Source organism: Seriola dumerili, unplaced genomic scaffold, assembly GCF_002260705.1.
Source record: "Seriola dumerili isolate Sdu_G_001 unplaced genomic scaffold, Sdu_1.0 BDQW01000024.1, whole genome shotgun sequence".
In the NCBI taxonomy this organism is placed as follows: Eukaryota; Metazoa; Chordata; class Actinopteri; order Carangiformes; family Carangidae; genus Seriola; species Seriola dumerili.
In genome coordinates this window covers 1,689,936-1,714,573 of record NW_019174279.1, presented here as the reverse complement: position 1 = coordinate 1,714,573, position 24,638 = coordinate 1,689,936, and the positions used below count along the sequence as shown (strand labels likewise).

Genomic DNA, 24,638 nt, shown 5'->3' with positions numbered 1-24,638 from the left:
GTCAGTTCACTCACATTAGAGAAAAACGATTTTCTCACCTACAACACCCGTAATGGCACAGTATCTAACCAGGCTGAAAGGTTTGGATTCATGTTGTCTCGCAATATCCATCTCTGAGATTTTTAAATTCAGTTTCATTTGTGGTGATCTCAGCATTTAGAAATAATTATTTAAAAATGTCCTTGGCCATTCAGGATAGTCCACCAATCATTTCCGTTTAAACTACTTTTTACCGAAGAAATAACACCCAACAATTATCTAGATTATCCAGAACAACAGGGGCACCGTCTGTGGAAATTAAACGTCATTTTCAAAATGCTGTGACCACTACAATCTCCATTTATCTCCATCTTTTTGAGGTAATGGCAGATATCTCAGAGGAGAATATCTCACAACCTGAACAAATCAAATTAAACCTCTCTGCGTGGGTGGATATCACTTGAGGTAGATGAGAGAGTAGAGCTTTTTGTAGTTTGGGTGAACTGACCCCTTTTTATTTGAGGGTGTTTACAGCCACATCAGATGAACTGTGTACAAAGTGTTGCCATTTTTATTCATGGCAACAAGGGGGGAAAAAAAGGGATGAGATTCCTACAGTGTTCACCCAGTATAGAGGAAATATTACCAAACACCCTTAAAAGTGAAAGTCAACAATTTAACCCTCATAGTCATTGTTTGATTAGAAATCCAATGTCCTGGAGTAGAGCAAAAACAATTAAAAAACACATAGACACAAACTGTAATACATAGTCCTCTGTGTGAAAATATTTTGTTGGTATCGGCTGATAATTAATATATGCTGTACCACTGATCACTTGAATGTTGTTCTGTTTTCCTGCAGTGTGTTTGTACCCCAGGATGGATCGGAGAGTTTTGTCAATATGTGGGCAATGCCTGCTTGATGAAACCAAACAGCTGCTTGAACGGAGCCACGTGCATTACAACTAGTCAGCCGTCATCTCCCCCACAGTACACCTGCAAATGCCTCCCCGGCTTCACAGGTGAGAGATAACTTTACTTTATTGTGTGTTTTTGCTCCTCTTTCCATCTGTCTGTCCATCTGTGTGTTTGGCAGGATGTCTCCAAATATGGATTGATTTATACCAACCCTTGTGGGAAGGTTGGTTGTGGGGCAAGGGATGACTGATTAATGTTCGGGGATAATCTGACGTGGTGCTGGCATAGCTTGACAGTTACATGCTATTGGCAGAGGATTGTTTTCTGTTCTGACATTTACAGACTTTGTCGTTATGTAAACATCATGAGAATGCAATGTGTGCTTAATGCCATGCAAGCATGTGAAGCAGACATGCAACACAGGTAGTGAAAGCAGTCACTTTCTGAATATTTTACTCCTTTAAGACGGTGCGCTGTCTGAATGCAAGACATTTGACACAGAGATCTCTCATGCTGAGAGCTACCCATAAATTATAAATATTTCTGTTTTGCCTTTTGTTGGTGTTTTAAGGCAGATGGCATGAAATGGCTTAAAATCAAGAGACAAGTCATGACAAACTCATGTATTCCATCAAACGTGCATAATTCATATCATGCTAGAACAAATACATTCATTCTATGCTCACAGAAAATACTGTTTTCTGATTTGCTGGTAAATTTAAGTCATTTAAAAAGCTAGGCAGAAGAAATGCCTTCTTTGCTGCCATTTTGTCATTATCGAAAGGCCTCATTCTCATATCTTACATAAAAGTGAAAAATTTAATCTGAGGCATTATCAGTTTGTAGTCAGTTTAATCCACCATTAACCATGGATTACACTGGCTGACATGATTAAACTGACTACATACAAACATTAAGGCTGCATTAAACCCTTTTTTGATCAAAACCAGTTCACAGAACCTTGCGTTTGTAAATTTTTTTTTTTTTTTTTTACACATCTAAGAGAGACAGAGCAACATGAGCAAACAGGTGAATGTAAAATCAGTATTTACTGGTGTTTCAGCCCTAGTTGTTCTACTAGTAACTAATTTACTTCAAGTCGCTGCCATTCCTTTCTGCTCAGGTAGGCTAGGTAGCTTATCGCTCACTTTGGTTAGCTTCTGCACTGGGAGCATCTGCTTTTTTAAATTTTTTTTTAATTTGAGCTGACACCATTTTGTTTTTGACAGTCTGCCTAACTGTGTTTTGCAGTGTAATAGTGAGTTGTTGATTTTCAGTGGGATTGCTATTATATAATCAGGGTAGTTTACATGTAAAGGCTAGATTTATATATAACCTGGAGCCATATTTGATGTTTAGATGAAAAATTTAAGGAGCTTTAGAAATTGTTCACATTTTCTGCTCCTACAGTGGATGATGTTCAATTTAAAGACAAATGAACAAGATAAAAGCATTATCATCCACTCTGCAGTGTCCCAAGACAACAATTTAATTTTGTTTCCTTTGTAAGGGACCATGTACAATATTAAACGTAGATGTTACCATTTGATGTATTGTCTTAAGTTAGCTTGAGTTATCTTAAAGCTAAGTTTCATCTTTTCATTTGCATCTGCAAAAACGCTCATGGTAGTGTTTGCTGATATCCCCGTAGCTGCGGCCTGTTCTCTAGCAACACCATAGTTTCTTTGTCTAGTAACCCATCTTGTTTTAGAGCGGTTTGTTTTGGGAGAGTTCATCACATTAGGGTTCATTCAATGACCTCTAATACTGTACATGGTTCAGCAGGGCAACATAGCAAAAGGGGAGGCCAGCCTTTAATCATCAGGTTTAGGTTCAAGCTGCCATGTCTGCAAGGAACCGCTTTGATTAATGTCTCAAAAGACTGAATCACAGCTTCTGTTCCAGTGTGACCTCTGACCTCTGACCACCTCTGAGAAGGTGGACAAGGAAAAACAGAAACGCCCTCCAGTGATCAATACATGTGTTATTAATAGTAGTTCTTGTTTATTTATTGCATATGCAACCGCGAGAAAGAGTGAGTCTGATGTAGAGGCGAAAGATTTGTCTTTGTTTGTCTAAATCCAACGAGACAAACACAGAGACAACCATCCACAATGACTCTTCCAGGCCAGATCTTTGGTTGGTTGTGATGTTTAAATCACGAGCCAACTCACAGATTTTAAACAAAGGCCAGTTCGCTTGATGAAGTAATTTTTTTTTTTTTTTTTTTTTTTTTTAACCTTGAAGCTTATTTACCAGTAGCTTTGCCTGCTTGACATTTCTAAGGCCTGCTGCCTATTGTATTTAATCCAAATACTCTGGCAAACAGCTCCCTAATTAGCTGCCAGCTCAGAACATGGCCAAAACTTGTTAAGCTATCAATGACAACTGTTCTTAAAAAAAAAAAAGAAAAAAAAAAGGGAACAAGTGAATAAGAGATACAAAAACAAAAGAGGTTGTTACACAATATGAGATTTAAGGGGGGAAAAAAGTGTGACCTTCTTCATTTACCATGCTTTAAAAGACGGAACAAATTAATAGAAACAGAAAAGAAACAGTCATTGATTCAAGACCTGCCAGGGAAAAGTGCAGAAATAAGAAAAAACATAGTTATATACATACATATACCGTATATATATAAATATTTGGACAGTTACTCATTATCTGTTCTTCACGCTCTGTAAGTAAGCACATCTATTTTGAAATGAAATGATGGATACCACATTAATATGGAAAGTCTCAGCTTTAATCTGAGAAGGTTTACATCAATATATGAAGAACCATGTTGGAAATATAGCCCTTTTAACACATGGTGCCTAACGTTTAGGGGGCTAAAAGTAATTATATGTAATATTTTGTGTAAAATGCTTTGCTGACTGAAATCTTCGACCCATAGACATTAGAAGATACTTTGAATCTTCCCTGGTTTTCTCTGCAGCCACCTTCAGCTCTTGCTCATTGTGGGGTCTCTCTGCCATGAGTCTGGTCTTCAGTTAGTGAAATGCAGCTCAACTGGACTGAGATCAGCTGACTGACTCGGCCAGTCGAGGGTATTCCACCCCTTCTCCCTTGGCTGTATGTTTAGGAATGCCATCCCGCTGAATGATAAAGTGTCGTCCAATGAGTTTTGATGCATTTGGCTGAGTCTGAGCGCAGAATGCTTCTGTGTACCTCTGCATTCATCCTGCTGCTTCCATCAGCAGTGAAATCATCAATAAATGCCAATGTGCCAGTTCCATTGGCAGCCATACAGCCCAAGCCATAACAGAACCAGCACCGTGTTTGAAAGATGAGGCGGTGGCTTTGGTTCATGGGCTGTTCCGATTTTTCTCCACACTTTCATCATTTTGATTGAGGTTGTTTTTTTTTGTTGTTTTTTTTTTGTTCCATCAGTCCATAGAACTTTGTTCCACAGCTCCACCGGTTTCTTTTCATATGTTTTTGTGAATTGCAGCCTGTCCTCTCTGTGTTTGAGGCTTACCGGGGGTTTGCATATTGTTGTCTTGATTGTTGACATGGAAACATTTACACCCACGTGCTGGAGAGCATTTTTGACTTGCTGTGAAGTCATAAAGGTGCTTTTCTTCACCATGAAAATGATTACCCGCTTGTCCAAAGGACTATTGCTCTGTGGTCGACCAGCTCGTTTTCCTTTGCAAACCTGCTTTTTTTTTTTTTTTTTTTTTGAAGAACATACCCATCTTTTGACTTTGGCAAAACAACTATCTTTGAAACATCTCTCATAGACTGTTTCTTTTTTGAACCTCCATTATTATTTTCCTGACTTGCATGGTCACCTCTTTCCGCCTCCTATTGGCAGGCAACTCCACCTCAATCTAAAGGGCAAGTCTCAACTCTCAGTCAACGCGCAGTCAACTCCGTGAGCTCTTTTGTGCATGAACTGACTTTAAAACGACACACAGCTGCCCCAGAAACATTTAGTAGCCAAGTGTCCAATTATTTTAAACCCTTACAGTTTGGGCACTTCTCTGTTAAAAGGGCCATATCTTCCACACAGCTCCTTCCATAGTCACGTAAAACTTACTCAAATTAAAGCTGAGACTTGGCACTTTAATATAGTGTCCATTATTTTATTTCAAATTGAATGCACTGGAGCTCAGAGCCTGGAGAGCAAGACATACTTACAGTCTGGACTGTACCTTCAAATAAGCTAAATGCTACTGTGATTTTCTATCTAGCAGAGATAGAAAATCACTTGTTTCTGCTTCAAATGTTTGACACATTGCTTATCTCAACTTAATTCCTTCTGTACAATATGTTCAACACCTCTATTTAAATTTCGCTACATTCTCTATATTAAACATTATTTAACAAAAAAAATGGACAGTTTGGAACAACGCCGATTGTGATGCTCGCTGAACATTGTTTATGCCGTATAAGGGTTAGGATGGTATAGCACAGCATTGTTCTCCCCTTGTTTTATTGCTTAAACAACCAGTGAATATGATTTTTTTTTTTCTTCCTTCCCCAGTGCTCTCAGGTTTTGGCCTATAGCATATTTTCACCATCTAGCCTTAAGTCCTGACACACTCACCTGTCAGTCAGATAAGCCCTTACATAGCACTACATGAACAAGATTTTTTCCCTCTGTTCAAAGCTCAAATCTGTTGCCACTTCAGTAATGGAAAATTGTCTCTTACACCATGGCGGGTCTTAGTGACTGATAGAATTCATCATTTTCTGGCATCTTGGGATTTTCGCTTTGGAATTTCGAGCCATGCAGCATAGAAAGGCCAATTTAATTTCGAGCTTTGCCCAGAAACCCCACAGTACTCTATCACAGATCATAACTCAGGATACATTACCCGAGCCTCGGCATTCGGGTTTCATTTTCGAAGGCTTTATTTTTCACAGACCAACAAACTCTTGGCATATATTTTGTCGGCCTCATTCATACGCATCCTCATTCTCTTTTAATTGTGTACATGATAATAAAATGAAATGCAGTGTAATGCTTTATGCAGTAAAAAGTTCAAATCTACTGAGGATCCAGGTTTGTGCGTAAAGGACAAATTGTGAAACCATCTGTAATTTTTCACCTCAAATAAACAGGGTCTTTGCATTTAAACCTTTTATCTAGCAAATAGGAATCCTCTGGCCTAAAGGGACCTGTAGATGAATAATGATTGTGCTCAAGAGCTGGAAGAGTTTTGCCAACATAAGCCAACAAAAGATTCTTCAATTCACATTGACCTTCAATATCATTTTTTATTTTTGAACATTTTAGACTTTTTCAGATGTTGCTAAATAAACATATTAAACAAAAACCCTATTTCATATCAGTAACATTTCATTAAAAGAGGCTACAACACTACATAATTGATTTCATGCACAGCCATAAATGAGTGTAGGCGTTTCTCAGACTTTAGCAGGACAAATTTGTATAGTTTGCTACTGCACGGCGTGGCATATTTTGTATATAACGACCTGTAGCAGATACTGTGCAGATCACATCAATCATAGTGTTTGTGCTGTAGCATGAGGTTGCCGCTGTCAAGAAGGGACTTTCTCTACATGTCATTGCTCCTCTGTTATTGATGATAGGACATTTGAAATTAATAACCTGCGCTGGAAGACACCCACCCCCAACCACAGTGGTAGAGTTAGCAGCTGCTGAGGCGGCTGAGCACCAAGCCAATCTCCTATCAAGCAACCCACATCCCCCACCTCATTTGCTCCCTTCAGCCAAGACAAAGCTCATTATTAAGTGTCCATTTTCTTAACAAGAAAGTGAGTCCACCAGTCCAGTCCACCCATGAAATCTCTGTTGGCTTTCCCAGGGGATCGCCGCCTGCATCCTACAGCATTTTTGTAAAGGAATGTTTGTGGCCTAATTATTGTTTCAGGAGAAAAGGGGATCAGACAGTTGTAGGCAATGAACATTTTGGGAAGTATGTTTATTTATTTTCTTGATGAAAGAACAAAATTACTGTTACACCTATACCACTAATATGTAAATATGTAGGTAATGCCAGCAGCCAGTCAGTTTAGCTTAGCATAAAGACAGGTAGCAGGGGGAAACGGCTAACCTGGCTGAAGAGACAGTGCAGCACATAACCCTCGTAAAAAAACACTACTTTCTTGTGCATTTCTACACTGAGGGTTTCCTGCAGATGAAACAAACGAGATACGTGTTAATTACTGTACTTTACAATTGTTGGTAGGCAAATTTATTTTTGCCTTTTGGCCAAAAATCCATATGCTAAGAATAAATTTATCTGTTGAGAGGGTGGCATGATTACGTTTGACTCTTGGAAAGTAAATAAATGTATTTCCCAACAACAATTCAATGCACAGTTATACGACTCATCCTCTGTGTGAGGATAGGGATGCACTTCAGATGCAGCTAATTGCAGTATTTTTTTTTTTTTTTGTTTGCTTTTGTTCACAGGAACAAAATGTGAGACTGAGATCAACGAGTGCGACTCCGGCCCCTGTCAGCACAACGGCACATGCTCTGATTTACTAGGACGCTACAAATGCCAATGTCCTACAGGTATGTTGGGCTTTGTCCATAACTGGAGCTTTGTAATAATGTGTAAGTGATATCACAGTGTTGTTGCTGTGGTTAGCAGGCAGCATTGTAGACCTTTTAAACTTCTATGCAGTGAATGTGGTGAAAGATCGTCAGCCAGGACCCCTCCGGCTGTTTCACTGTACGCTGAGAACTAAAGGTGATTGGCCTTTGCCAGCAGGCTTCTCTAGACTGTGACACATCATGCCTATGGACATCAGGTGAAAGAAGTCAGAATGAATTAATTCATTACATGAATCATAGTTTTTACTTATACTCTGTTAACACAAAATATTTTTTCTATTTTTTTCCCCATTTAATGAATAAAGGGTCAAATTATGTTTTTCCTACTTCCTGACATGTTTAAGTAAATGCCTTTTATTATGAAGCAAAGTCATGAATAAGCAGTTACAAAAGAGCTTACCTCTCAGAAAAATACTGATCAAAACATCCCACGTTGTGCAGCACAGAGGCAACAAGGCTTAGTCGCATTATTCACAGTATCAGTTTACAGTCTTGGCCTGTGATTGACAGCTCAGAGTAATCACCAAGCTCATTGCCAGAGCTCAATAATGCAACCAAATTGTGCAAATATTATATTATGAAACTCCCATTAATATAATTTTCCTGTAATTGCTTATTGTGCCTCGCCGGCTGTGTCTAAATTTACATTCACTGAACGTACACTGATGGACCACACGCAGGAGGTCTCTGTTGTTGGCACGGCACAGTCAGTGTGCCTGGCAATTGCTCTTACCCACTTTACCGGAACATTATACTGCACATACAGACCAAAGAAACTGTGGGCAGAGCATCTTGGAGGCCATGGGATGTTTTTCTTACAAGAATTTGCAACTGTTATTTTTAGCTGTTGTTCTCAGCAAATAATTTGTCTCTTTGGGGAAATGGAACATGGATGGTAATGAAACATTATGTTTGTTCACTCTTGTCCAATTAAACATTAAAGGACGATACCAGTGTTAATGACACATGGGTCACAGAGTCCCTTTGCCTCATCAGTTGCTTAAAGCAAGGCACGTTAGAGTCACTATTTAAGGTGATATTCAATGGTGGCATTGTGTTTTCATCAACTGATGAATTGGGTCAGCCCTTGAAGTGTCTGAGGTGCAACTTTATATAGGACTGTGAATGATCCATCCATCCATCCATCCATCCATCCATCCATCCATCGGGTGAGACATGGGGCACTCCCTGGACAGGCTGCCAGTCTGTCTCGTGGCTCACACACTGACAGAAAAACAAAGTCGTACCTACAGGGAATTTAGAGTTTCCAGTTCACTTAACTGGCATGTCTTTGAACTCAGGGAGGAAACTGGAGGATATCCTTACAGACACAAGGAGAACTTGCAGACTCACAAAGACCAGCAGGTTCAAACCCAGGTCCTTTCGGAATAACAACTGATAATGCAATAATAAGAAACTTAATCCTGCTTTAGTTACAAATAGGAATTTACTGAGTAGGGAAAACATCTCACAAAGACGGCTTTATATCAGCTGTGTTGGTGATTCTAATGCTGATCCTACAAAAAATAACAAAAAAAACAAAAAACAAAATTGAAATGACAGTGTTCAGCCAGTCCAAGCAGAAACATTTGAAGATGACCATTTATACGACAAAAGTCAGCTTTTTTTTTCTTTCTTTTTTTTTTTTCCTTTAACACATTCCCTGATAAAACAGATCTTATGTAACTGTCCCTTGTGCTTTTTTTTTTTGGGTGAGCATGGCTGTGGAAATCTGGCTGTGCTGTTTGAAGACTGAGGGGGTGGGCTGATGGCTATGTCACTGGGGTTATCAAGGGGGAACCTCCCATCACAGATGTCAAGTTGAATTAGACCCACGACACCCCAGAAGGCTCAACAGTTACCGTGTGCCGCCCCCGTTGCACCTGCTCCGAGCATGGATCAGGACTGTACTCATCCGCACTGGCCTGTCTGAGCATTTAGGAACATACATGACTGGATTTATGCTCTCACTCAACAGTGAGCGTAGAATTGCACATTGTGGACCTATGCTAAAAAGCTCTTAAAGGTGTAAGATGATTATACATATCTGTATAATCGTATCTCCCATCTTTAACACTAGATAGAGACCCATCCTCTGCACACAAGCTGGTGCCTTTTCTTTTTAGCCAGGGCCCTTGCTTGCTCTTTTCAGTTTCCTCTGAAGCTGCCTTTGCAGCCTGCCGTAATCCCCGATCATGAATCCCTAACTCCCTGAGTAAACTGGTACTAGATGTGGCCACAGATCCATGGTAACGAAATTCCACAGGGCATATGCTGGCTTTCCAGCCTTGCTACTAAATCTCATCTGTTATCTCAGTAAACGTAAGCCTCTTCCGCTCATATGCCTCATCTGCTGCATCTTCTCATGGTGAAGTGGTTTCTACAACGTCGGGAAATAGTCCGTTGAGTTCTGGACCACGTGTTTTAAGACCAAAGTCTTAAGACCAAAGTCTTAAGACATGGGTGGAATTATAAGTCTTTGGTCTATTCCATTTTCTAAGCCCTGCCTGCCACTGAATATATTATATTGTACCATCTCAATAACACATGTCCTCAGCAACAGTACATGTATAAAGCCAAATGAATGCAGTCTTGACTTTCCTAAAGCTTGCAGAATTAATTTCTCTTATCTTATGGTTAATTCAACTATAGGTGATGCCAAATGTATCATATCTGGGAGAAAAACATTAGACATTATGTCCAATTCCTAGTAATCAGGGTTTTCCTTTTAGGGACATGACAAAATGTCGACCACAAAGTCTGATAATTGTTACAGAAACACAAGTATTAAAACCAGAGAGGCAAGAAGAGGAGGGATTAGATGGGAAAAATAGGAAGCACAATACTAAAGTTTGCCTATTCAAACTAGAGATAAAGTTAAACTGAGGCTCAAGTTAAATAGAAATTCAGGGAGGCACTGTGGCACATTGACTACGCTTCAAAATGGGGCCAGTCCTCCAGACGACCCACAATTGGCCCAATTTTGGCCTTGTTTATTAAATATATAGAGCTGCTGGCCTGGTACAGAGACATAAATTAGAGATGGGATTGCGGCACTGATTACAGATCTACTTTCTGCTGGCTCAGTGTTGCATCAGTTGCATTAACTATGAAATCTTTTCCTGCAGGTTTTCTGGGAACGAATTGTGAAGTCGACATAGATGCTTGTGCGCTGCCCAACAACACGTGTCCACCAAAGACTCAGTGTTTGGATCTCCCAGACGGTCTCGAATACACCTGCCGTGTCGCCTGCCCTCGAAACTTTCAAGTGGGTAAAAACATCTTAATGGACTATTTGTCCTCATCTGCTATTCTGTATCCACATGTTAACTATTCCTCTTAAGGCTCATACATGTTTAAAGAGCTCACAATCCTCTGTTTGTTTCTCTTCAAGCTCTTTCTATGTATTCTCTACAACAGTGCAGCAGCATTACTACAACAGCAGGGAACCATAGCAAGCAAATGAATCAGGTTTTATGTAATTCTCTAGCCAATTTTTTTTAAAGGGGTTTACATACTGATTGTTTTTGTTGTGTAAGAGCACAGGACTGACATAGAACTCACCGGATTGTACATTATGGATGTATTTTGAAGTTAATCAACCCATAATTGAATACATATGCGGGACGCGCTGTCTCTCATGGGTTAAAACACTCTTGTTCATATGTTGCATTAGAGACTAGTATAGTAACCTCTTAAGAGATTTGCAAAGTGTCACAACAAACCGAACTTGAACATTGAGAACTTAAGTGAGAAGGTATCCGATATTAATTCAGTATGTTATTCATAAAACGTGGGTTAATCCTTTGTTGTTACTCGGGGATATACATGAGCATAAGTCCCACAGGAAGACTGACAGCAAATGTGATAATCCATAAACACAGCAGTCAGCTGGTGCAGAAGCTGTACAGTGTGCTGGAAGAAAGTTGTGTTCAGTTCTTGACTAACGAGGGAATTCACCGCTCGTGCCCTTGTGACTCCTGAAATTGTGCTGCGTGAAACGTGTGTGAAGAAGCAATACACAAATGTAATCAAGTAACAGACTCTGACCTTTACCTGTCTCTAATAAAAAAAACAGCTGAAGTATGCAGTATATTCTCAGTATCCTGCATATTTAAATAATTGAAACACATTTTTATGTTGTTCTTTTTTCTTCTTTTTTTTTTATTATTTTGAATGTGGTTGCACATCCTCCAGGTTTTTAAACAGTCGTGGACGAGGAAGACAAAGCTGGAATTGTGTCATTGTTTATCAGGGGTTTTTTTTGGTTTTGTTTTTTTGGGGGTTTTTTTGCCTTTTGGCATGCACGAAGGGGACAGCGGACTGAAAAGCCTCTGCCACCTGACGCGGATGAATGCTGCTTAAGATTCGCAATGTCTGTATTTTTGAATGCGCAGGATTCTTTGTGTGTGGATGAATCGCCGCTCCGCGTTTAAAAATAACAAAAACAACCTAACCTGAGCAAAGAAGCTTCTTCACATGACAGATGGAGATGATCACTCACTGTGGAGCAAGGCCCGTGTTGGCCCCCTTACAGAAATGCCATGATGTCTGCATTATACACCTTCCCACAAGCCAGTGCTTCCTCTGCCCCTTTGTTTACCCTCTATATATATATATATATATATATGTATGTATACACATGTACCGACACATGTACCGACTACCAGGCTTGTCTTTTTGTTAAGCAGAACTCTTGGGAGCTTTAGCCCTCAATGACAATTGATCTTGTCTTGTAAGACATGATGTTGATGCTACATGGAATACTGAGTGAATCTAGTATAAAGCATGAATCGGTATTCATGAGTGTGTCATGTGGCTGTAATGAAGCTCATTTTCAGGCGTTCAGGAACAAGAGATGGTTCGAAGTTACATTGTAAAATAATGCTTATATTTTAGACCAGAATGTGCTCAGTCCAATATAAGATGTTACCGTACAAGATGAAGTAATTTCTCTTTTTGCACATGAAGCAGCGTTTCTCTTATGATGTGTATCTCACTGATCTATCCTCTATCAACAGCCCTGTGCCAACGGAGGACGCTGCGTGTTGAATAATGCCAGCAGCTACACCTGTGTCTGTGCGCCTGGTTGGTCTGGTCACAACTGCCGTATAAATGTCAATGATTGTGTTCAACATCGGTGTCAAAATGGAGCCACCTGTGTGGATGGGATTGATGGTTACAGGTGAGCGTTGAAATCTTAACTGTCTTCCGGCCATTCAGGCACCAGAATGTCAATGATTGCAAAAGCCGTGACATTTACTGTTCTCCTCCTTCAGGGTACGAGGAATTCCTTTTAATCTATACAGTATTAAGAAATTCTCTTTAATCTGTTGCTAGCTGCCATTGTCCCAGAGGATACACAGGCGTACGCTGTGAAGAGGACATTGATTACTGTGTTGGTCATCACTGCTCTGAACACGGTGTTTGCCTGGACCAGCAGTATAACTTCACCTGCCGCTGCATGCTCGGATTTGAAGGGTCGCTCTGTGAACTGGAAACAAATGAGTGTAACAGCTTCCCCTGTGCAAGCGGTGCCACCTGTGTGGACCTAATCAGTGATTATCGGTGCCACTGTCCCCCAGGGTTTGAGGGTATGAGACCATCTGATGCAAATGAGAGTCTATTTACAGCCTTTACTGTGGCTGGCCACAGGAATATCAGATTTCAGAGCAGGTTTTTAGTGTTTAAATGTTGAGAAGTTAGAACCAGAAAATGTGAAAAGTTCACACGGTAAAGCTTTTCACATTGAAATTTGATATGTAACAGCGATTAGGGAAAATATGTAGGCCGAGTTACATGGAAGTATATATAAAATTTGAATTACTATACTGTAGATTACATAGAAATGATTGAAATTCAAAGATGTAGCACGCGTGTGTTTTCTTAGTCATATTAGTCTTTTTATAAATTATTTTGCATAAGAACTAGATTTATAGCAACATAAAAATATTTTATTTGCCCCATTTCATTGCAATAATGGATGCAGCAATATATTTCCCTGAAGAATTATTTAATTTACTAATTTATGAGAGAATGTATAACGCCTGTGCCATGTTTAACAGATGTTTTAAACTCAGTTAAGGTTACCTGTTGCACATCAATGTAGTTGATGTCATGATTATTTTTAAACCTGCTGGTTCAACACTTAAAAAAACACCAATTTACATCAGAAATGACACCAAAATCAGCTGGAAATGAATCGTCAAAATTGGTTACTTATGAGATTTTGTATATTAAAACTATAGTTTGTCTGTTTCTTACGCATTTAGCACAGTGGGATTGTTAGCATTACCCACTACATAGTAAATCTTAGCCATGAGTGATGTGAACAGTGGTGCAGTAAAGTGTAAGTAGGTAAATTAATGAATACTGGCTGGCAATAGGAGCTGGCTCAGTATCATACCAGTCACAGAGTGTGTAGTAGACAGTGTCCTGTACAGTATATTTGGGCTGGAGGTAGAGTCAGCAGCTACCTTAATTATCTGAGGATCTTACATTGTGTGATTAACAGAGTGCTTGCCAGTGTGTGGGGTCATGATGGCAAAAGTACAATTACCTTTGGTGCAGACAGTATTGCAGATTTTAACAGCAGTGCCTGCAGAAGTCAGGCTGTTAGTTCTCTCTGAACTCTCTGGATCAGAAAACTAAGAGGTCTGAAATATCGCCAGAGGCCAGGCCTAGTGGAGCTTTAAATTTATCAGTAAAATATTAAATCAACTCCATATCTAACTCTTGCCCAGAGGACACTGAAATTGAGGTTACACCGTTTATGCATACATACAAACTACAACGTGCTGAACACGTAATCATTCAATCACATTTTGAGGCAGTAGAATCAGAGGTAATCAGCTGCCTCAATGAAATGAAACCCTGTCTTTAATAAACCAGGTGCCGCTCATTGTTAAAAAAATAATCAAAACCTCCAATAATCATTAAATGTCCTCAGTGGCAGCTAGATTTATTAGCAGAAACATTTTAAAGTGCATTCTCGGTGGCATTAAGTCGAGTTTATTTGTTTCTCTTTTTATCGTGTAGGAAGGACCTGCTCTGAGAATGTAAATGATTGCTGGTCGCAGCCTTGTCTAAATGGAGGCTCGTGTATGGATCTGATAAATGACTACATTTGTCATTGTCCTTTTGGTAAGTACCAACTACTTGTGTATTATTGAGCATGTTTACAAAAATATCATGCTATTCATTTTCTGTGTACTGTACCTTGGGAATACATGAAGAGTTTATTTTCATACATTAACATACAAACCTGTTTGTTGACTGTGATCATTTATCACTTTTAGTTTAAGATGCACTTCCAAATACGGCAAAGACAGGAATTATCAGAGACACTAGACGTTTTAAAAGTTTGAATTCAGGCTAGAAACTGGGGAAAATAAGCAGCTCTAAACAAAGCAAGCAGAAGTAATAAATCTGTATAATGGGCAGAGGTTAGAAAAATAAAATACTATTAGTTTTTCACATTTATTTTGAAGAATCAAAGTTAAAGGCCCCATATTTTACACTTTTCTGTTGTTTTATTTTAATTGTTGATATTCATAAGAAGATATATTTGTGGGTTTAAATACCGAAAAACATATCAGTGCAGTTTTACATCTCCTCTAGGGCTTTTCCCTGGAGCTCTGGTAACAAGAGGTTGGTGAGCCAATCAGAAGAAAGGCTCTGATCCTCTCTTCTGATTGACTGACTGTTTTCTGAGCGATCAATGACAAATATAGCAGATTTCAGGTAAAAATGTGGAGAAATAAAATCCTGCTGGATCCAGGTGGGCTGTGCTGGGAGTGTAGCTGAGGGTGGTGACTGTTGTGTTGTGACATCACAAAGTTCCAGATGTCCTGATGGCATGTTTTTAAGACACAGTTTCTGAACACCGGCTGCGTGCATTTCTCTGTGAGACTTTCACATTATTAATGTAGCACCTAGACCTTCTTTATAAACAAAAAAGACATCGTCATCTCACTTTCTACAATATGGGACCTTTAAAATCAACCTCAGTTAAGAAAACAACACTGTTTTCTGTCTTGCTCAGTGCTGATGCATGTAAACATGACTTCCCTAATTAAACTTAGATTCAGTTTTCAGCATTGTCCTACAATCAAGTGACAACCTGTTTTACAAATTTTATATGTTCAACATTTTATAAAACGTGTTCCGGAAAGGATCCATAATCAGTTCATAATAGAAGGAGGTGTTGCATTCTTCAGTATGCGGCTGATTTTACTATGGCCTCTGGTAATAACATACTTAATCACCACTTGATTGCACAAGTCAGAATGCTGCAGCCGGCCCACTTGGCATTACAAGTCCAATGTCACATTCAATAGTAAACAGCCACAATCCCCAGAACAGGATTTACAGACAAATATTTGAGAAATAAAATCCACAAAACCCAGGTGTTGACAGAACACAAAATACACTCTACCACTGGGCAACGAGTCAGTTTTGGTAAATTATTTTCTTAGTATATTTCACAAAGGCAGAAGAACTACACGGGTTATTCTGGGTTTGTAATATTTGTATTGTGTCGAAAGTCTATCTTCCTGCTTAAGTTTGAATTTAATGTAGTGACACAATATCACCAATGTTTTGTTGTTACTGTGCATCATGTTTAGGTTCTCTGTTTTACTTCTCAACCAGATATGCCTCTGTTTCACTGCACAATAAATCAACACAAATGAGGGTGAGGTCATGAAAATATTTACTGCCTTGAAACATGTACAGCACCTGTTACATGGTGCGTTTTTATGACATTACAGACACAGCAAATGCATCACTGTTACTATTTTTTTTCTGCCTTTTGCTCAAATTAGATTTGGGCAAAAACAGAACACCGGTGTGTCAGTAAAGCTTCCATTACTGTTGTAATTTCATTGACAGATTTATAGGCAGGTGTTTTTGATCACTTTATCATTTCAGAAATTCAATTAGATAAATGGTCTGTCAGGTTTGTTTGCTTCTCCTCACAAAGAACACAAAAAAAACAAAAAAACAAACAAAACAAAAACAAAGAATTAGAAAAGACCATCACTATTTTCCAATCCTGCTTTCAGATTTATGTGTCTTCCAGTTGTTTTGCAGTAAAACTCTTAGGGATACTTCAGCCAAGGTTGCCAAGGTTGTTTAATCTGCATCACAACACACACTGTGATTGACAATTGTGCTGATAAGTTGATGGCAGCCATGGTTTTTGGAGAATGCCTAAATCCTGTCACGACTGAGTCAGACTCATTACCATGACGTTAGTACCGTTTATATTCATAAAGCTGCTGTTTTTGTTTTTTTTTGTTTTTTTTTACAACTGCAGAACACATTCAGCAAGTGTGACATTTTCTCTAAGCCCACAGCTACAGGATGTCTAGTACCAACACCAGGAAAATGTTTTGAGCCTTGTCACTGGCTTATCCAAATAATTTAAGAACCAAAAATATAGCAAAGATAAGATGAAATTTAGGAGGAACGGTTTTGAAACAGATTAGCAAACATTTGAATTGTTGGAAAATCGGCTTATATTTTCTTAAAATGAGCAACACAGGGAAAAAAATTTGTGTTGTTTCTCCAGTGGTGCTTCACACATGAGCACAGAGGGAGAACATTATTAGATTTTGCTCAGAACTGAAAACTAATCTCCTTCCTTGACCCTTTGCCTGCTTTTTCACCAAATTTCACTGACTTCTGTTGGGTATTTACCCTGCTAACTAATGCACAGGTACAAGGCCAAAAAAACAGAACCTCTTCAGCTGAGGTAATGAACTACACAAACTAAATCCAGATTTCTTAATCGTACATAACCGTAACGCTCATTTGATTTATTAAACTGACTTCGAAGTAACATCTGAATTTGGTGATTTCTATCCAAGAACATGATTTTCAGTTTTTCAGCTCAGTGAAGCAACCAGAGCCGTTGTTGATGAGAGATGATTAAATAAGCTGATGAACAGCAGCTCTCAGAGCCAAGGGATAGTTATGACCCATGGCTGTTATCATTAACCACTGAACATGAGTACATGAGTAAATGGCTGCAATGTATTCAACAAAACACTATGGTATGTCTTGTTAATGTGCGTTTTAAGATAAAAAAAAATGAAAAACTGTGAGTTTCACTTTCGGCCTGTCTTTGTGCAGCAGAGTTGGGGCTGAGCTGCTTGTATCTGTCACACAGAATAGGGAGTCCCATTTGGAGATGGTGACACTGTAAATGTGACATTCCTTCATGCAACATTAACCTCAGAGTGAATTGCATGCACAATTGGTTATTAAACACTTCTGAAACACTCTGTTGGAGGCAATAGCTGTCCATTAACTAGTCAAGGCAATATATAATATGATGGGAAAAGGGTAGTTGGAAGGTCATCAAACATCTAGACTGATGTGTTGATGTAAAGCGCGCAGCTATGGATACAGGTTACAATGTAAAGACGATGGAGAGTGCTTACAGCTAAACGTGCTACATGATCTTATATAAATGCTCTTTGTGTGTATCCGTGTCTTAACAGAAGGAATTTGCATTAGGAAGTGTTGAAATATTCCTCTCCTTTGCCAGTGAGTGAGACCTACTTTGCAGACACTGACTGCACCCAGATTGATGTGATGTAGAGATGGGCACATTCTTCCTGTTTAGAGGCTTCTGGTTTAAAGATTTTTTTTTTTTTTTTTTTTTTTTTTCAGTCTGAATGTGTGAAAGATTTTTCTTTTAAAAACTCTTATATCGCTCTCACATTAACTAATGGGCACCCACATGTGATACACAGTAATCTATTGAAGGATTCTCCCTTTAAGTCATCTGTATTTGTACAAACACATGTATCAGTCGCACCATCTGTCTGTGCTTTATTTACAACAATAGATATTGACATGGGTATCTATCAGTGACATGCAGACGGGCTTTTGGTGGGGCAGATAAATGTGATATAGATCAGTTTGGTAGGGTGGGTCTCTGTCAATGATTCACTCAATTAGCATACTGCATAGCAGGTAGATTGCACAGGGAGGAATCAATACCCCCATTAATCTGCTGAAGAAAAGGTGTCTTTACCTAATAAAACGTACATGCGCATAAATGTGTGTTACAAGGTGTGTGTGTGTGTGTGTTACTGCAGCTTTGTGAGACCAGTGATTATTGCTTGTTTCCCAAGTTTTGCTAATTTTTTCTTTTTTTTACATTGTGATGTCAATTTTGCCTGCAGGATTCAAGGGGAAAGATTGCTCCGTGGATATTGACCTTTGCTCATTTGGAATCTGCAGTGAACACACTTTAATGTGCACTGAGACCAAGGATGGGCATAATGTGACTTGCACATGTGAAAGAGGTGAGCAAGATCTTTAACGGGAATTATATATATTATTTATTGTATAATATATATATATTATATTTATCTTGCAGGTACATTATCAAGTGGAAAATAAGCACATGGCAAGAGTGAGAATCTGCATTTGTATACATCTACATCTCATGCTTGCGCAAAGTGAGATTTACTGTTCAGGAAATATTTAGCTGTGAATCAACCTTTTTTTTCTTATGCGCTACTTCCTAAAAAAATAAAAAAAGTTCTGTACTGTTTTTCATAACTTTAAGATTAATTTAACTTTAACATTATGATTATTTTGATAGTTCCTGCAAAAGAAGAAAAAAACATGTTTTTGTGTCAGTCAAGGTCAAGTCTCTCTGATTCCCCTCCATGAGGATGACAGTGTTATCACAGCAGTAGCTGCCAGCAGTGACAGGGACAACACAGGAGTAAGTGGAAGAGGCTTGACCTGTTAGATACTCCGAAGCTCGCCGGGGGTAACGAGGCTTTGGAGTCTTGCAAGTCGAGGCTTTATGTGCAGTAAGTGACAGAGCGCCACTATGATACTGTGTGCAGATACACAGGATCTCATGTAGCTTATTCCTGGATGCAGTTAGGATACTTGAAATACAGACGTTTTACCTGTCAAACCAGTCAAAATTCACTCGACTCTACTCCACACAAGCTCTTGCTGTCTGTTTTCAAGTGACTGGCTGTTACATAGAAGTTCATGTAACCCAATCAATAACCATAACTTCATTACTCCTGTTGCACTCGCGCTCGCCAGATGTCAAAGTGAAGGATTGTGAGTGATTTCTTATGTAAATGAAAGCAACCTGCGGCGAGCTGCTCCCCGCAGATCACTTCTCAAGGGCAAACTGCGAGGTGCTGTCTTGTCTAGATGTTTCAGGTCGGCAGTCTTGGCATCCATATTATCTAATGCTTGCCAACCTAATGTGCTGCAAAACATGTTACTCACACCCTCCCTCGCCTTACTGTATATCCCACGCTGTCAACTTTTTGACCTAGTATTTAGTACTTACACTAAATCATATCCTTGAACTGAGGATGCTTGGATGAACTTGGCATGGTGTATTTTTGATGTATGATTTGAGTCATATGTATCAAATACAGTTCAGGCTCGTTATGAAAGTTGCTGGGGAAATTCCTCCTAGATTTCTAAGTGATTAAACTTTCTTGAAGAGCAGGTTTTGCAAGGCGATAATTGTGTTTTTACAACCTCCAAAACAATTTTTGACAGCAGTATCTTTTTGTTTTACATTAGCATTTATTTCAAAGGAGCAGCTTTGCAGTGCAAGACTTATTTTTGCCATAAATTTATTTGAGCTCCAGAAGCTGTTGTTTCATCAAAAGCCCCTTCTTGGCATGAGAGAGTTTTTTGTCATCTAGCAGGTTTTTGCAATGCAGCAGTTGTTTTTGTTTTTGTTGTTTTTCTCGTTTTTTTTTTTTTTTTTTTTTTTTTTTTAACCCCCACGTTTTTTTTTTGGGGAAACCCTTTTTTTTTTTTTTTTTTTTTTTTTTTTTTTTGTATAACGCCACAGTTTTATTTTGGAGGAAACCTGCTTATTCTGCAGTAAGACGGCTTCCACGACTTCTTTTTATATTCATTCTCCACGCATCTAATTGTGAAGAGCATCTCGGCACCCATACGCTCTGCTCAGTCCTTGGCTGACTGTGTGAAACGCTCACTATTGTACGCACATAACAAATGTGTGTGGTAGTTAAGGGTGAGGTTAACCTACATACAGCCTGAGTAGCAGCAGCAGCAATAATGTGGCTTAAGCACCGACAGGTTTCTTTTTCTTTAATGGCTTGTGCTGGTGTGTCTGTGTGTGTGTGTGTGTGTGTGTGTGTACGTGTGTACGGTGTGGGAGCGTTTACACATGTGCACTGATGCATGTTATTTGTTTCATGTGGTTCCTGTTGTGTATAGATTGACTTTGATCTTAAAAATCACTGGATTTGGCTTCTTTAATGTAATAAATCAGAAGGGCAATGACTGGCTCTTATTAAACATGATTAAATGATCCAGTGAGCTGAGTCTGCATGTGCCCAGCAAGCTCTTTGAATCAATACAAGCTTTGAAAAGCAGCTTTTGTTTGTGAAAACAAAGTCATGCTGATCCTAATTGGCTGAGGAATGAAACCGGGCAAAAAGATTCCAATAATAGTTTGGTTTTTTTTATTTTTTTAAATGTGCTGCAGGGTTTGGAGGATCGTTTTGTGAAGTAAATCTCAGTGACTGCGAGTCAAAGCCATGCCAGAATGGTGGTATTTGTGTGGACGGCGTTGACCAGTATCAGTGCTTCTGCTCAGAGGGTAAGTTGCAGTGCAATTACTGTAGATCCCGCAGTAGTTGAGAGGATAAGATTATGTGGTTAATTCAGATCTTTGATTCTCTGGTTTTTAAAAAGTGTGCAACCAGCTGCTTTCAGCTCCGCTGTTGTGACCCCTGGTTTAAATGGAAAAGCGATTCACAAACACCTCTGTGCTATTTTTTTTTTTTTTCCTCCACTCTTTTGTTTGGTGTTTTTCTTATTCCTGTGGATAAATGGAGATAAAAAAAAAAAAAAAAAGACTTTTCCACCTCAGCTACAGTTTAAATCAACAAGCGAGTACCTTCTTCTATTTGGTGCTGATATTCAACAAGGATATAAGAAAAAACCCATCTTATAACGTCTTATAAACAACATATGAATGCAGCTACAACTATTCAATATTCAATACCGTAATGACATAACACATACAGATTTCAGTTGCAGTAACAAGGTATATAAATCCCATGTACACTTTGTATAAACTTAACCACATCCCCCAGTGCAGTTAATTGAGCATGAGTATCAATATGTACAGTAAAAATGATCAACCTACTTTGTCTCAGGGCCTGTTTTCTAATTATGAGTTTGTTCCCTTTATCCAGTCTTCCAAGCAGCCCCAAGCCCAGATTTACAATCAACAAAAAGGCCATCGTTTTTATTCTTTGAAAACCAAAAAGAATATCTTGCCACTCAGATCTTTTTAATAATCAGCTGTGTTTTTAATCATTTCGACAATTACAAGAGAAATTCCATCTTCCTCAAACCAATTTCTTCAATATTATCCACTCAAGAACTCATTCCCCAGACTCTCGTCCCTGGAGAAAAAAAAAAAACTTCTTTGTATGTTCAGATAATCAAAAAACATCACATGCAATGTTATTAAATTGTTCCTTCCAAATGAAGAGATCGTTTCTTGCACATTACATTCAGTACGGACTATTTTTTATCAGTGTACTCAGTCTGGTCCAAATTCTTCTTTCCTGAACAAAAAAAAGTAGATAACTACTTTGATATAACCATATGTCCTTGATAAGATGACAGCAAAAAGTTTATCTTAATATGTCTGGACATGGGCTGTAGACGGTTGAAAGTCAACAGAATTTTGTTCAGACCACACACACAATAGGCGTTGTTATTGCTGAATTGCAGGAACTAATCAGTTGCTGTGGTATTTGCTCGGAATACAAAACCTCAACAGCAACTCTCAACAAAAGTTGACCCCGTGATGTTGATTGCTTCTTTTATTGGTGATTATTTTCAATTACATATTTTTCTCCTGTTTCCTGTGCTGCAGTTGTAAGGTGAACAGATATGTTTGCGTTTTAAAATTCTCCAATCTCATAAAATCATTCCATCAGAAATCGTCACTTGGATCATTAGGGTACAAAGGAATACATTTCAGCTGTTTTTTTTTTTTTTTTTGTTTTTTTTTCCCCGATCATTTCTTGGTCCAGTTGACATCTTACCTGTTAGACATACCTCTGATTAAACCTTGATTGCGGGTGAAGCCTGTTATGCATTTTTAATGAAGTCAGGATAATTGTCAAATTTTATGACATGGAGAGAAGTGGAAATTGGTTCCATGGTCAGTTTGAGAAATGATGAGAATTTGACCTGCACCGATGGTGCTGATAGCCAAGCATTAGTCATGGGCCTCCTGTAGCTGCAGTGTGTGACAGTGCTAATGATAGTCATTTTGTAGCGTGACCATGCGGTGGAATATATTTATGGGGAACTAAAATGTCAGAAATTGTCAGCACTCGCTTTTACTTCATGAATTTAACCTTTTATGTTTGAAATATCAAATGTGCTGATACAACTAGAAATTAATCAGCAAGAAAGGACATTAATCATCCAGACACACAATACGAATGTGAAAAAATATCATCTATTTTCTCGAATGCAGACTCGGGTGTGTTCTTCTCTTCGCGGCATGCACTTGTTTATTTGCAGTAAAAGAAAGAAAAAGTCAAGTAAAATTTCACGACAGCAAAACGTTGCTTTTGGGTGTAATTTGATCCTAATTAGTATCTTCTCAAGTCTGGTGTTTACTGACATTCACACTCTGATGAGATTTACTCTCTTTTTTTTTTTCTTATTCATACCAGGGTTTGGGGGGTTGAACTGTGAAATCAACTATGATGAATGTGTCCATGGATATTGCGCCAATAATTCCACATGTATTGACCTGGTTGCAGACTATGAGTGCATCTGTCCTCTGGGCTTTGCTGGTGAGTTATCTCTGTCATCATTTTCATAGTTTAGGCTTTAATGAACATAGTGTAGATTGATGACTCTTCAGCACTGATAACCATCAAAGTGTTCCCATTGTCTAATGTTAGAGCTCATTCACCAATTTCAGAGTGACTGCAGCTGACTGACTATGAAGATAGCTTTCTTTCTGCTCGTGTAGAAGCTGAATGCAGGCTGAAGTATTTATCCAAAGATGATATATTGGTTAAAAAATCTAATAAAGTGCTGTGTATCTTTTATTAAATCCATCAGAGGGGCATATATGATTCAAGTTGGCAAAATGCCAAGGTCTGTATTGCTAATACATGTTCATTAAGTCTCCATTTTTATATTTTAGTGTGGTGCGAATGGAACCTTTATGTACCCTCATCAGTTCTATTCATGTTTTTTTGTGCTGTGACACTATAAGCAGATTACAAAACTAGACTAAATAAATGGTATGTGCCTTTGGCGGTGTGAAGAAACTGTGATAGACACTGAAAATACAAAGACTCAGGAGTTATACCGTACTGTCACTCCTACTGGCTCCATTACCGAGCACAAGCATAACACATCATGCTAGTTCATCACATTAATGGCTGTTGCTCTCTGCAGTCAAACTCATTTGCATGATAGGTAATTGAGATGTGTCATTATGTTGGTGATGTGATGGGTTTTTTTTTTTTCTTAGTTTATGTTAATCTCAATTAACACAAACAGGCTCAATTAACATTCTTGATTTACCTCTCAGGTAAGAATTGCTCTATATTTGTCTCTGCGTGTGCATCAGATGTTGACTTCTGCAAGAATGGAGGAACCTGCTCCCGCAGCTTTACTGGAGAGATATACTGTATTTGCCTTCCAGGTATATTAAACCATCATGTTTATGCAGTAGATTTGTAATTTATTTGATGAGCTCAGATTTTGTTTTGAATCAAGTTTGGCACTTTATCAATTACTCCAGTGATTCCATCTCGAAATGTAGACGTGCAATAGACGAAGTAGTACCAATCTTATGTTGTCATTATAACCACAGTGTGTCATGTGCTTGGTTTATTCTAGATCATTCCCTCTTGTGAATTCAGCCCCCTGATGCATGTGAAAACATTAATGTTTTTCATTTCTCTTGTATCACCAAATCAGCTTTTACCTCTAAGTGAATACCATTAGAAAGCTCATGAACAAATCCACAAATTAGTTACAATTGGTGGAAAAATCCACACATTGCAGTTTTTTTTTTTTTTTTTTTTTTTTTTCCCCTGTAATTTGTGTACTGATGCTGAAATCCCTCCTTGGTTTTAGCGCTTTATGC

At 38.6% G+C, this 24,638-nt stretch overlaps 1 protein-coding gene across 1 annotated transcript in view; it reads left to right on the top strand.

The window, feature by feature from the left end:
- The window catches only part of eys (eyes shut homolog (Drosophila)), a 158,397-nt gene that overhangs the window by 9,708 nt on the left and 124,051 nt on the right, over nt 1-24,638 (top strand). The window contains exons 6-11 of the mRNA XM_022762293.1: nt 842-1,001; nt 7,310-7,414; nt 10,585-10,724; nt 12,478-12,641; nt 12,797-13,050; nt 14,495-14,599. Of these exons, the coding sequence (XP_022618014.1) occupies nt 842-1,001; nt 7,310-7,414; nt 10,585-10,724; nt 12,478-12,641; nt 12,797-13,050; nt 14,495-14,599 (928 nt within the window). The remainder of the gene's footprint in view (nt 1-841; nt 1,002-7,309; nt 7,415-10,584; nt 10,725-12,477; nt 12,642-12,796; nt 13,051-14,494; nt 14,600-24,638) is intronic.